This window comes from Pholcus phalangioides, unplaced genomic scaffold (genome assembly GCF_987345545.1).
Source record: "Pholcus phalangioides strain wild (caught in Gottingen) unplaced genomic scaffold, Ppha-v1.0 ptg000042l_1, whole genome shotgun sequence".
Lineage (NCBI taxonomy): Eukaryota > Metazoa > Arthropoda > Arachnida > Araneae > Pholcidae > Pholcus > Pholcus phalangioides.
In genome coordinates, this window is record NW_028301628.1 from 12,185,421 (window position 1) to 12,200,651 (window position 15,231).

General features: G+C 35.0%; 1 protein-coding gene across 1 annotated transcript; it reads right to left on the minus strand.

Annotated features, from left to right (window-relative positions):
* Nucleotides 1-437: 437 nt before the first annotated feature.
* Nucleotides 438-14,922, minus strand: Vang (Strabismus domain-containing protein Vang). The gene is made up of 3 exons (XM_089254698.1): nt 14,640-14,922; nt 6,555-7,834; nt 438-1,452 (listed from the first exon to the last, which is right to left on the minus strand). Exons 2-3 carry the CDS (start codon nt 7,795-7,797, stop codon nt 1,025-1,027), a joined length of 1,671 nt encoding a protein of 556 aa, XP_089110824.1. The 5' UTR covers nt 7,798-7,834; nt 14,640-14,922; the 3' UTR covers nt 438-1,024.
* Nucleotides 14,923-15,231: the final 309 nt, after the last annotated feature.

The following is a 15,231-nucleotide window of genomic DNA, read 5'->3' on the forward strand; positions in this document are numbered from 1 at the left end:
GATGTTGACATATAACAATGAAGCACATGGGTGCAATGATTATGATCTTGGAAAAGTGATCCCCCCATAAAAAAGAAGATAAATGAGCAGATAGAAGTTAGAAGTGAAAACAGTCTTGGTCACATCTCTTACGTCCTATGATAGTTCTACACTTCTACATTCCTACAGTAATTGGTATCACATAGATGTCAATTCCCAAACTTGAAAGATCTGTAGTTTGTCACGCTGCTGAAGAAAACATATCATACAAATAAAAGGTAAAAATTGGAACTTTTTTGAAATTGCATAATATGACCATATGATCCGTTTTCCCGGACTTTGTCGTATTTTCCTGTAATTTTGACCACAAACTTTTTTTTATAAAGATCTCCTGTTTTATGACGAAGCCTACTTGAACTTTTGTTTGACACTGAAACCAAAGATTAAAGTTTTTTTGTCAAATTGCAAATTACGTTATGATAATTATGACGATAAATATGAATATTTTTCATCTCACCTATTTGTTGTTGTTAAAAGTTTTTTTTTCGTGGAATTCATTTCAATCTACTGTTTACTGATTCGCAGTACAGCTTTAATTCCTGCCATCAGTGATTTTAGCAGTAATTGGCAAAAGAATTTAGTTTCCGGTCAAAATATTTTAAGGCCACAAAATCGAACAACTTCAGGGTAAATCAGAAGCATTGGCCTAGTATGTTATGAAACTGAAGGACAGCATATATGTTTGATATGGTATTACTATGCGATTCACGTCTCTTTGCTAGACTCTTTAGCACATGCGCATATAAGGCTACTACTTGATTGACAAATCATAGCAATAGGAAAAAAATCAATGAAATTAAGCTCAAGAAATCACGATACTCAACACTTCCAACAATTCTCAAAAGCTAAATTTGAACCACTTTTGTCAGATTCCCAAAAATAAAAATATTCTATTGAGATTTCATTTCATAATCGAAACTGATAACCGTAACTCCAAGATCTTTAAAAAAAACTACAAAAATTTGCATATACACAGATGTGAAATTTACACAGATGTTTCAGAATTGAGACGCAGTACAAACTTATTGCTCTTAGGGTCTATGACCTCCTCTGTGATACTGAAGTGAGGTAGACGATGCACAGACACAAGAAGCGACACGTCATTCTGACGCAATAAAAACATGCACCCAGGTTCCACGGCTCTGGACAGGAGAGTGTCGCAGACCAGCGCCCAGGTTTGGCTGTGCTTATGCTCTTGATCGTTCTGTAAGACGGGACAATGCATAAGGTATTTCTCGAGAAATGCTTTCGGACTAAGGTCGAACCTTAGGCAGAGAGCCAAATGCTCGAGTATGGATTGCATAGTATGGCGAGGCTGCTGTCTGGTTATGCGCAAATACTTTTGTAAAGGCTTGGCCATGGAGGGAAAAATGGCTTGGGCAGCTTCAGATGGATCCATCGGGATAGCGGGTCCTGAAAATAATATCATAAAAGAGCAGCATGACATTTTTATTCTGCAGAACAACACATATAAGTACTTTAAGCACGGAATCATACCGGGTGTCCAATTCAAATGTCCCTAAAGCAGTCTTCTTTGGTAATGTTGTTTTTCTATTTTTCTGCACACAAAAACTAAAGTATACATAATTTATACATAATATATTTAAAATATTAATAATTTTAAATATTTGCTACACTTTGTAATAGTAACACTACTGATTTTAACTCACAAGTTTAAATTAGGGATATATGAACCAGACACCCTTTAAATCTGAAGAAACACATTTGGGTCATTCTCATGAAATTGGCCTAAATTGTGTCCCCAGCAATTTGCATTTAATATATTTGACACAGAACTTTTTTCCATCACTTTTTATTTACATTCCAGTTTCTGAAAAGTTGCCACCCTGTTTTTAACTTTTTTCATCAATAGATTTTTAAAATTTGCTGAAAGAATTTTCATTTGTTAAGGAAATGTTTTTCTCCTGGCTGTGTCAACAGCCCATTTTTTTTTTTTTTAATTTTAAAATATCTTTCCATCTCAAAAGAAAAATATATTATTTTTTTCAATAATAAATATTTTTAGAACCAGAATATGAATATATATATATATATATATATATATATATATATATATATATAAAATCTTCTTTTATAATTTTAAATATTTCTTTTTATCAAAAGTTTATAACCAAATAAAAATCTTCAGTTTTTTTTTTCCCCCATTTGTGACATTTGGACAACATTGGTACAAGTCAGGGTTGGCGGGTTTTTGATGGTTTGAACTGTCACGTCAAAAACCTCAAATATTGCTTTTCAATATAAAAAATTCCCATTGGAAATGCACATGTTAATTGCATGTAATGTTTAAAGTGACTATATTATACAGGAATAAATATTTAATATGATTCTAAAATAATTTTCTACTCTCTACAGAATTATTTTGAAAAAAATATAAATGGTGTTTTTTCCTTATAAAATATACAATTTGAATAAAGCATAGCAGAAACACTGGAAGGAAAACTATGGAATGATTTGACATTCTCTGATTAAGATGATTCTTGACCTTCCAAAATTTCTTCAACTGCTTATGTGTGTGTGTGTGTATGTGCTTTGATATAAACCATCTGGTGTACTCTTTTTACAACAGATAAGTGTTTAAAAAAGTTCATTACATCACATATGTAATGTTGATTTCTGTTCTAGATAAATCACTGCGATACTCTTATTGTGCATAACATTGATATATATCTAGCGATCAAAATACTAAATTGTATATGTAGAACTAAAATATCATTTAATTTGGCAATGCTAGCTTGTACATGACACTTAAGAAACTCCTGTTACTTATCCTTAGTTAAACTTAGTTATTCTTGCTTCTGCATTATGATATGGTATATTTACTAGCATTTATAATGTAATGGTTTTCCAATTGAAGCTGTATTTAATTTTAAATGTGCAAAACAAATGCTTTGGGTATCAAGTCCCATTGGCTTTGCTTTGGTTGAAAATACTCTTTAAAACTCTGTAAATTTATACACCCTGAGCTCCAAAATGTTTTAGATGAAAATAAGAGTTTAATTAGTGTATTAACAGATTCTGTGTGAGAATTTTTACACGAAATAAAATTTTGGGCAGATCCAGAAAATTTAAAATATCAAAATAGATTCTCAGTAATTATAATTCCGAATATAAAACCCTTTAATCTACATTAAAAGGGTTTTTTATTTATACAAATACAAATACAGCGCCACAACAGGCAAAATGCCCAACGAGGTGGCTGATAACCCCAGCTGATTTAGCATATCTATCAGGTTAAAAAACTATTTTACAACATTGACAATAAGTTTTTACTGTTTTAATACTGATTTATAGTTTCTCAAGTCTAAAACCTAACTCTGTGATGCCCCTATCAAACATATTTTAAATAAGCAGCTATATTCACTTAGCAAATTGAACACGGGTAATCGGTAGCTTAGATAAAATGAACAACAAAATTATATTTTATATGTTCAAAATTGCAAATTATAATTAATATCTTGTTTTAATTATTGCAATAAATTAATGTTTAAAAATAACACATACATTTGTATATAGTAAATATACAAAATGAAAGTTTTTCATCATGTTATATACCTATTGTGTTCAAACATTATCAAAAAGCATTCGTTTAGGTTTTTGACGGTTTTCAATAGTTTAAACCTGTTTTTGACACTTGTCATGTCAAAAACCCAACCCTGGTACAAGTCCTACAACACCAGTTGCAGCCTATGAAATTTTGTGTTGAGAAGGTTAAGAATGTAGCCATTACTTGAACCTCCTTTTAAATCAGTTATAATTGTAAATTAATTCACAAATTCGATTTATTCAGAAAAAAGAGGCAAATGTTTTCATAAAATGCCCTTCTCCTGGCTATTTTTTTTGTAAGAAATACAGGGTGATTATAATTACAGTTCCCCTTTTTTTACTCAGAGTAATTTTTCTCAAAACCTGCTTATCAAAGTATAGCCAAATTTTTATATCTTAATGAGGGGAGCGATAGCCCATGTCCATAAAATACTCACCTAAAGTACCAAAGGATGTTTAGAGGTGTCGCGAGTTTGATACCTGGTTCGTCCTTGTCAGAAAACTTTCCTGATACAGGGGTACAACAAAAACGGCAACATGACTACAGAAAAAATTACTAAGGAATCCCCCCATTGAGGGGTTAGTGCACCAACCTCTCGATGAGTATAAAAAACAAGCCTGCTGTTCGGAATCGGCAATAAATTGTTGTAGGTTCCAGTCTAATTCGCCCTCGTGTGCAGAAAATGACCGTGGTGTGACAAAAATGATCAAATGATCTTAATGAGACAATGGAAAGAGAGGCTTATGAAATTTAAAATAAAATGCTAAATTTTCAACCACCAGGTGAAAAAGTGACACTTTTTATGGAATTTTCCTTTTTTCCATGGACTATAGTGTGTGTACCAAGTTTCAACAGAATATGTTCTCCAGAACGAGCACTATACAATTTTGAGTAGTGTCAGTATACTGATACATTGGTCTGAGCAGTGTCAGTATACTGAAACTACTCAGACTTATGTAGAGCCTGTTGTAGTAGACATATTTCATTTAAACTTGGTATACACGCTATATGGACCATGAGGAAAATGTAAAATGCAATAAAAAAGCACCACTTTTTCGCCACATGGTCAAAAATTGAATTTTTCTTATTATTTCATAAATCTGTCTCAAAAGGTCTCCTAAAAATTTGGCTGCATTTGGATAAGCAGTTTCTGAGAATAATTATCCAGAAAAAACGGGAACTTAAATTATAATTACCCTGTATATAATTGATAGTTTTCACTTTATTGCATGTTTCAGTTCAAAGACATCTATTATTTCTGAAAAGCACATGCTTTCAAAGTGTAAAAATGTCCTTCTCGTGGCATTAGGTAACCAGAAGCAAGGTTCGATAGTTAAGGGGGAAAAAACAAACAGATTCCTTTGTTGCAACATCAAGCTGCAGCAATGTTTTTCATCTAGAGAACTTTGCTTGGAGAATGTAACTTGTGCTCCAACAAAACAAAGACAAATTATAAATATGTTGTCTCCCATGAACTTGACAAAAAAGCAGCGAGAAACACAAATAAAAAAAAGAAATAAAAATGTAATTGACAAAAAAAATTATTCAGACTATCAGTACCTGTCCAAGTTGAAAATAAGCTACTGAAATAGACGGAACATGTTGCCACTGTCAAGCATAAATATCTAGTTAAATGTAAACAGGCAAAATGCCTCGTCGGATATGCCTATCTCTTAACATGGTTAAATTCAAATTCATTTTTTTCATTATGAATTTTTAACAAACTTCACTGCCGACTATTTAATTTATTAGCAGGCACAGAAGTGTCCCCAAAAATTTTTTGGTTGATATTTATTCTTTATTTTTTGTCCAGTTTCATGAGAAAGACCCATTTACAACTTCGACTATAAACACTAACTTGATTGCTCCTGCCCAGCAAAATCTGCTTGATTATTTTTCCCTGACCAAAACTCCAAAAAAAGAAAAAAATATAACTCACAATATATTAATCTTCCAAATGCTCGTGACATTTGTTCCCTCCCCACCAACTTTTATCAAATATAGCAGGAACTCTTAAGCCTTTTCCATCTGTGGCACCCCCTTTCCCTAATCGATTATTATCTCCCCAGAGCAGTTTAACAAAGAATCTCCAAGGAAAATCTTTGTCAGTGCCTCCATCTGTGGCATCTCCGACAACCAGGGCGCACAGTTTGAGAACCACTGAAATATAGTGATAACCCGATTAACCAAGTTTTGGGTTATCAAAGTAATTTCCATAAACTGATTCAAAAAATTAGTTGCATTAAATTGCTTTGGTCGTGACACAGAAAATAGGAGATCTTTACTGGTTGTGAAGGTAGACCAGTGTTTCCCAAAATGGGTGATATCACTCATTGTGGGGAGGATAATGGAACTGACTAGGTGGCTTCTCAGCAAGTTATCTCATTTGTTATGGCTTTATTTCATTTTACCTCTAAATTCAGAAAGATCCATATTCTCTGAGGTAGGTCCGGTCTCCATTAGCTTGGATAATCAGGATCCTACTGTATATGCATCCTTAGCTTTTGCAGATTATTTTCCCTGACCAATTTTCATTTCCCTAACTTTTCAGGTCTGTTTCTCACTCTTGCTTTGTCATTCATACTCGTGTGTCACGTTTAGAAAAGACATGAAATGCAAACAGGCAAGTGGTTTGGCAGCGATGCTTTCTATTTAACTACTCAAATAATTTCTTCTGCTTGAAAAACATGATGGCAATTAAAGGAAGAAAGAAATCCAGTTTAAAACATTATGTTCAAGATCAAGATTCAAGATCTGGCCTGGATTGTGAGTTCAAATTTTATATTATAGACATTTTTTGCTACTAGCAGAAATATAACAAAAACTATTTTAACTAGGAAGGGGTTCCCCAATCATAGTAAAAACTTGTCATCCCCGCTCACTGAAAGGAAAAGAAAATTTGTGCCAATCGGGAAAGACAAACAGAATAAAAGCAAATAATATTCACCTTGCTCATCTTGAAGCCTTTTGATGTGCGTAAATGACTCTTCAGCAGCAGAGATAAGCCGAGCCCTCCGTTTTTTCACTCGTCTTTCGTATTCATGCTCTTCATAGAACCGTTCGTTGTGACTGGAATCTCTGCGATGCATCTCGCTGCTCAATGGCGTTCGGGATGGACAATTCAACGAGTTGTTTCCAACACCATCTACTTCGTAGACCTTGAAACCAGAGGAAGGCTTCCGTGATTTTGTTGGTATAGTCTCAAGGTAAGGATTGTAAATCGAGAAGTCCTTGTAGTATTGCTCTAGCACCCAAGCAGCTGCACGCTGGATGCTCAATTGGCCCATGGCATAGCAATGCGACTCACCATCAGGTGACCTCACCACCTTGACAAAGTACTGAGCCTGTAATTGACGGATCTCAACCAGGATGACTGTGACGTAATGGATGAAGAGCAATGTATCCACATGTGAAACGGCAAACTGTACAATGCTATGGTAATCATCGTGTTGTTTTTCGATGATTCTCACAGCATAAAACAGCCAAAACGCAAATGTGAAAACAATAACTAAGGCAAGGACTACTGCCCGAAAAATAAATATTCTCGGAAGAGTTACTGTTGGTCTTCGCAAAAATAAAGCCCAGGCTGCGATGAGCAATATCAGTAATTTGAACGATAGACTTATCAGCAATCCATCACATTCTGGACCACATTCCTTGACTTCCCAGTGCAGTGCCTCGATTTTCGGTAAAGCCACCATTATAACAGGCGAAGCAAAGGCACACAGAGACAGCACAGTTGCGACAACAGTTCCAACCCACATATGACAATAAAATTTGACGCCGCCTTCCTCACTACCAAATTTTGAAACATCTTCGAATGACACAGAGTGATCGCTGGTGTTTCCAGTCACCGCTGTTGTATTGTCACCCCAGTTATCATCCTGGGAAAGAATCTGAACTTCTATCACTTCACCATCTTGGCGTCCATCATTACCATTGCTGTACTTGTTACCGACCGAAGAATGATACACCCTGTCTGACCGCTGCGACCGGTGTGAGTGCCTTGATCGCTGGTTGCGATGACTTTGATGCCCATTTGAACCATGTGTGCTATGAGCTCTACTTCGGCGAGAACGAGATGACTGTTCACTGTTACAGGACTTCACAGACTCTGTTTCCATGTTGGGCTTGCATCTGGGTAGAGTGATGCCTGTTCCCACATGGATATCTCCTGTCCAAAGCGACATGGTCACGATAAGATGAGTTTACAGACTATAATGAAACCTACAATAGACAAAAAGTTTACATTATTCAGATGGCCATGCATTAACATGAGTGTTTGAAAGAAGATATTTTATAGTTTTTGAACAACCGACTGAACATCTGGCTGCTGATCGAGAAAGATATTATTCCAAGGGAACACACAAGCAAGGGTGCACCCGGGCAGCAGCATAGACTTTAGTTAAGACATCAAAATTTAACACAGTAAAAATTCCTATGACATCATGCTTTTGAGTCATACCTTGACAGCGGAAACTTTGAGAAAATAGACAGAGCCTCTGGCCATAATACCAGAAACAAGAATATAAGCTACCGGAGCAGCTTAAAAAAATGTACATACATCTACAACAAGTAGAGGAGAAAATTGAACTTGCCAGTGGACATGTATTTTACTACAGAGGAACAGATAATGGAAGAACCAGTGGAGTATTTCTCATTCATAAAAAGTGGAAAAATCACATCCTTGAGTTAGATAGTACATCTGATAGAGTTGCAAAGCTGGTTATGCAAATATCAAGCAGATACCGGATACAGATTATACAAGTCTATGCACCAACAACAAGCTTCTGAGGAAGAAGTAGAAGACTTTCATGAAGAATTAGATGAGCTGCATAGCAAAGGAAACCATCATATCAAAATAGTAATGGGTGACTTCAATGCCAGATTGGAGAGAGAAGAAATCGTGAAAGCACAGTTGGAAGCAGGGCTGGCAAGGTTTTGTACAGTACGGTAAAACCCACTGTAAATACCGTGGTTTTTATCGTACTGTCCAAAACCTCCTATTTATAACTATAAGTGAAAACTTTGTTATTTGATGAAGAGGTAGCTTCTATAATCAAATATTAAACTTTATATTATATCTATATATATAAAATTGATTTTCTGTGTGTCTGTGTGTATGTTCTCTATACAAATCTACAATTTTAGATCGATCGTCGCCAAATTTTGCATATATACCAAATGGGACCCGACTTGAACGATAGGCTACTTTAAAATTTCGCCAGACCAGGGCAAATGCCCCAAATGGGCAAAAAACTGTCCGGCAACAATGGTTTTTGGGCCTCAACAATCACTTTCCGAACGTTTACTTTGGTTACCGTGGTTCCGTAGCAATTCGTTTCAGACGTGTATATGCCTTTACAACGGTTTGTCACTTCTTTAATCCTGTTAGTATATGTATAATAGTTTATACCTTTATAATGGTTTGCCACATTTTCAATATACTCTCAGTAATGAGGCTTTTTGAATAGACATCATAATCATCACCAGCATCGCTTTGAGAGTCAGGAAAAGGGTGATCCTCATAGAAATCAGTGCTAAAATTGTCGATCTTACTGTAGAAATGCGGAAATTAGTGGGATTTTCCGCCCCATCAATAATTTTAAAAATTGTATTGAATTCTCGATTTTTGAAATATTCAGTTCGCTTAGAGATATACGAAGGCCAGGAGATTAAATATGAAGTAATTAGCCAAACCTATACTTTTGAGTTGGATATTCGAGCAATATCATTGATTTCATTTATATCTTCTCAAGTATGAAAATTAATGTCTCCATATTGTCTCTTTTGGTATTTATTTGCAAAAATTCATGTGGGTTAGGATATTTTAAAATTAGTTATGAGCCCGTGAAAAGTGCATCGAAAAAATTCCACAGCTTTAACTAAGAATTTTCGGAAGCTGGAACAGACAGATGGATAACTTGAAGTTCTGGGGGGGGGGGGGGTCGAAATACCTAGCGCCCCTTAAAAAAAGAAAAATATATATTCATTTCTACGTTTCTGTGTAAATCTATATTTGTTTATTTCATGAATCGCGCAGGTCGCCATATTGGTTAACTTGGACACGGTTTGTATGTCCCTCAAGAAAAAGAGAGGGAGATATCACGTGATCCAAAAAAGCCTCATTGAAGAAAACCCGGGCAGCGCCGGGTATTATAGCTAACTAGCTAATATACTAGTATATTATATTAGGGTTGGGGTTTTGAACAGGACACGTGGGAAAAACTGTCCAAAACCTCCAAGTTTCAAAATGTTATGTGGAAACCTTTGGTTTTTTTTTCCATGATATATATTTTAAAAAAAATACCAGCAGAAAATTAAATTTAAAATATTTCAAAAATGTGTCATTTGGTATTTTTCTATGTTAATTGTTTCACCAAATTTATGGTTTTAAGCTGGAAATCTGATAGTAAATTAATATTACTCTTATAACTGTTTAAATAAACACTTTTTTCAATTTTTTAGTTTGTTGTAAATGTTATTTTTACTTCACATCTTATTTTTCATGTATGATTATGAAGCAGGTACTGTATTTAGGACAGTGATTGCCCAAAACCCTGCCAAATCTCTCTCCAAACACTTTTCTTTAAAAAATACATTATATTGAAGGTACCAAATATGCATAGTCACCGTTATAATCATTGCATTATTGTGAAACTAAACATAAATATTATTTTTATTAGATAGCAATATAGTGATGTGAATATATATCAATGGTGTAGTGTTTATTTGATGCAAATTGTTCTATTTTGACTTTTGAAACTTTTTCTCTTTAAATTTAAAAAAGTGATCTTTCTATTTTACATTCCCCATTTTTAAAAACTAATTATAAATAAAGTAAAATATCTGAAGAAAATGAGGCCAATATGTAGCACCTACTCATGACTAATAAAACAGTTTCACAAACACTGATTATGCTTATATGATGATAAAAGACTTCAAGACCCAAAGTTTTTGTTAAATTTAAATTGCTGCTCTTCTTATGAGGCTAGGAGGTAATATTTCATCGAATAAATTCAAGCTATATTTACAATTCTATCACATGGGGGACAGCAATATGAAAAACACTGACAGAAGGCTTATCAAGAGACTGTCTTTAACACAGTGTTTTTATTTTCATGTCCCTCAAATTATGGATCAATTGAAAGAATATTTTCAAATTTCATCTAGAAATTATCTTAGAAATCATCTTGGCACAGATAGAGCAGCTAAATTAGTTATGTGTTATCGAATGTTAAAAGGCACAGCTGCGCTTGATTATTAGTGCTTGATAATTACCTATTACATACGTTTAATTTCATTCAGTAGCATATCTATTGCTTTTTTCTAATTTTCATGCCACAAATTTTTATCCCATTCTTGTATCTTTCATGTTTTCATAAATCTAATATCTAACCTCAAGACAGTTTTACAACTTAGAGGAGAAATAGAGAAATCTTATATTTCTTCACGATGACTTACACAAGTTTATATGTTGTGTATTCTTTTTTTCCCTCTTGGGTAAGTGAAAGTGAATAAATTTATATTCTTTAAAAAAATATCATATAATGTGGCTCTGATCACAGTACTCCTAAGTTCTACCTGGTCATCTTCATCCATCGTTACGAAAGCTATGAGCTTTAAAAAAACACCCCTCTAAATGCCAGATAAATAAAAAATTATTACTATTATTCTCCCGCGCGTTGTGTATCTCTCTCTCTCTCTCTCCGTGGATTTGAGTAGACTGAAGCGTGCATGGGCTCACCTCCGTAAAAATTATCCAATGAGCGTCTACTTACCACTTATCGTGTGGATACTTTCAAGAAGAATCGGTAAGTTAAAATTAAGTTACCAACTAAAGCACTTGTCTCGTGTAAACAGGCCTTTATTTAAAGTGATATACAGAAACCAGAATGTCTCATTCTCACCACATTTTCTAACCTTTGGCTATATTCTGATGCTCTATCTTAAGCAAATTCATGAATAAGGATTGCATCACACATCTAAATGTAGTGGTGTATTATCTCACAGGGTTTTATTTTCCCTTCACAAAGAAGGGCAACAGTAGTGACACCATCATGCTAGGGGCAGATGGTCCTATAATCCAATAAAGACACCAGCTGTCCTTAAAGGACAAAGACTAGTGTATTAGTAATTACATTACCTCAGACATTTTCATTTTCTCTCCCATAAGACTATATCATCTCATACTATATATCACCCAGTCTTAATATTCAAGTTTTTTTTAATACTTTCACCGTTAAGCCCAGTTAATCAAGGTTCTACTGTATAGTAGTAACAAATTTATGAAAAATAATCAGCTATATGCAAAGTAATTATAATTCAAGTTTTGATTCCAAAACTACAATATATACAACTACTGGTCAGAATGACTTGAAATTTTACATGGATACTCCTGAAGCAATGGAAATTTCTTTGGCAAAAGAAAATAGTGCAAGTAGATGATGCTGTACTCGGCCAGCAGTATAATCTATTTTGTGCAACGACACATCATTTCGGCACTTCCACAGCATCACTGTGTGGATAGAACGACTTCTATCAAGATGCACATTGCAATACCAGCAAAACAGCTGCTGAAGACCGATTTTGACAATAACAGGATGCAACTTAACCCTTGCAACTTCTGGCTGTGAAGGGGGGCAAGTGCTTTAGTTGCCAACTAAAGCACTTGCCTCGTGTAAATGGGCCTTAACTAAGATACTTTATATGAGAAAAATATATATTCTGGCCACTTTTATTAGACTTTTTGAAAAACCACTTATACCATCTTATGCCATTTAAAGATATACCATCAGAATGTACCCCAAGAATATAAAATGTGGTAAAAATGAAAAATTTTGGCTAATAATAAACCAATATGATATTTTCAAGAAAAAAAAAAAGATATTTAGGCCACTTTTATTTGATTTTGGGAAAAAAAATTTTAAAACCAAAGTTAAAAATTTTCAAACCAACCAATGGTTTTTTTAAAACTGTGGTTTAAACCAAACAACCCTGCTTTAAAATACCTTCTTTAGTGAAAAGGGCAAGATTTGAGCTATGGACAGAATCAACGAATGAGTACTGTGGTGGAGTGAGATCAAAACTGAAAAACTGAGCAGAAATTTTTATTTGAGATTTTGAGAGAAGTGGGTCCAACAGATTCAGGTCTGAGGAAGTTCCAAAATTTAATAGGATTTGTTTTTAAGTAATTTGGTAAAGAGTGGGATAGGTACTTGGACTTTTGGGTGGAGATGAGGTTCTCTGGAGACTCCGAGTGGAGGTCGAAATTGAGGATTTTGGGTGCATTAGATTTGTTGGATTAATAATAATAATACAACAATTAATAATCTTATAAAAATGTAATGCAAACATGTAAATATTTTTTGAATGAAAATTCAGTATTACATTTTTGCTCCCAAAAAAATCTTTTATAAAAATACTTTAAAATATACATATTCTAAACACTGCGCTATGCAGCAATTTTTAGAATACGTAAACTAACCTTAAAATAAAATTTTAACTTGAAAGCAACACATTTTCTTCGAAAACAAACTATTTTCCCCAAAATTACCCGGGTTTTTTAATTTAGCTTTAAAATTAAACCCAGCATGGGGGGGGGGGGGGAAATGGTTATCCACCCAAGGAGCAAATTTGACAACCCTGACTGTAAAAAGTGATGGTTCATGGGTTCTTAACCTATAGGTTGCGACCCAAGTGGTGGCAGAGGCTCCCAAGATGGATTGTTTAAATCTCTACTAACAGCTAGGGATTTCTGAGATGGGTTGTATACACAACCAGTAATTTTTTAGGTCTGGGTCACGACCAAAATTTCATTTGCAGGGGCTTCCGAGATAAGTCACACAAATCCACGTAGCCAGGGATTCTTCAGCTACAGGCCACAGTCCTAACTTGATTTGCCAGGGCTTCATAAATGAGTAGTTTTTAATCCACTTACAGTCAGGGTTGTCAAATTTGCTCCTCGGGTGGATAACCATCCCCCACCCCCTGACAAGGAGTGTATGTTGATATCAGGGTCGAAACTAGAGGGAAGGTGCAGGTCTGGTGTTTCGGGTGCTGAATCAGAGGGAGCACAAAGCTCATCTTTCAACCTCTCCTTCAACATTACAAGAAAGGCGCCAAAATGCACTCTTGCTCTGGCTGGCCAAGTACGTAGTTGTGACTCTGGTTGACATACAGTTAAATACATAGAGTCCCGGTTCCATTATAGAGGTTCAACTGTAATATGTTTGATTAAAAAACGAAGGGTTCTTCACATTAAAAAAAAATTCTCTCCCCCCCCCCTAACATGGGTGGAGATGTGGGGGGCATTGCCCCCCCCCCCCTCCCAGCATCAAAGGTGGAGTCAACTGATCTAATGTATATGTATATATGAATTGTTATTATCATCTTGCCCCCCCAGACTTCCAAGTCTATCACCGCCTATGCCCCCTAAAAATTCATAAAGAATATGAAAATATTTGTTTTTATATTTACTACTCACCAAATTGGAATAGTGATGTATAAAATATTCCCTTCTTGCCTCCCTCCACCCACCTCAGGTAGGTTGACAAGGGCTCCAACCGGGTGAGCACCTAATCTAATTTTTCTTGTTTTATACACAAAGAATTTAATATAAAGAAACATGAAAAATGTCGGGCTGTGGCCCCTGGCTTTTAAATGTCCCCCCCCCCTTAGTATTTCGACTTAAAAAACCAAATCGCAAATCGATTAATACACGGAGAATTCTGAATATAATCTCATTCATTAAACAAATCGGAAACAACAGTTTTAATGAATCCCCAACTACACCCTTCACGATGCACGGAGAAGAAAAATTCCAATGAGTCATTGTACTCTCTGAAGTGGTCATTATTTAGTATAAACAAAACATAAAACTAAATAAACAAACAATTGATTACTTTAGCGGAGAAGTTACGAGATCGGATTCATACAATGAATTAATTGTCAACTTAGAGATGTTTATTATCCTGACACTTAAACCGTTTTGTAAACAAACAAACGCATCACAATCAAAATTGTTACTTACAATAGACGCCGATCTGTCGCCGTTGCTACGGAAACTTTGAACGGCGTCATCTTGGCTCGGGAGTGGACACTTCATCAGACAAACTTCAAACGTCGTTCAAAAACCAGACGATAACATTCGAAATTTTATTTTTCACTCGACATCCAATCGTATAAATAAAATGTCGGATACATCACATCACTGATGGACGTCCGCCAAATGCCGACCACGCACCACCTCTGTGGCGAAGAAGAAAAAATCTGTCATGGCGCGCAGCAAGGTTATCCTCAGGGCATGCACCCATATTTCTCTTTCATTAATATACTAATTACCTAATTTAAAAAATAGAGTATCTGTTGCGCTTTTTGAATAAAAACTTGGCTTTATATACAACATAATTTAAATTGCATTGAGCAGTCATTGAAAATGTACAAAGCCCGTGAAAATTTTTAATGACAAATGAAATTGATTATAAGTAATCTGACCATATTTTCCCAAGAAAATAAGGGACATAGAGATTCTGGGAAAATATGGGATCGCCAAAAGCAATGCCAAAAGTGAGTAAAGTTGCCAACTATTACTGAAGTAACTGAAAAATTAAATAAATTGATAG

What these genes read in the sequence shown, in the direction of transcription:
- Vang (XM_089254698.1), bottom strand. Translation starts at nt 7,797, where the DNA reads ATGTCGCTTTGGACAGGAGATATCCATGTGGGAACAGGCATCACTCTA. An exon ending in AAGGCTTCAAGATGAGCAAG is followed by an intron (nt 1,453 to 6,554) that starts GTGAATATTATT and finishes TATTATTTTCAG; the next exon opens with GACCCGCTATCCCGATGGAT.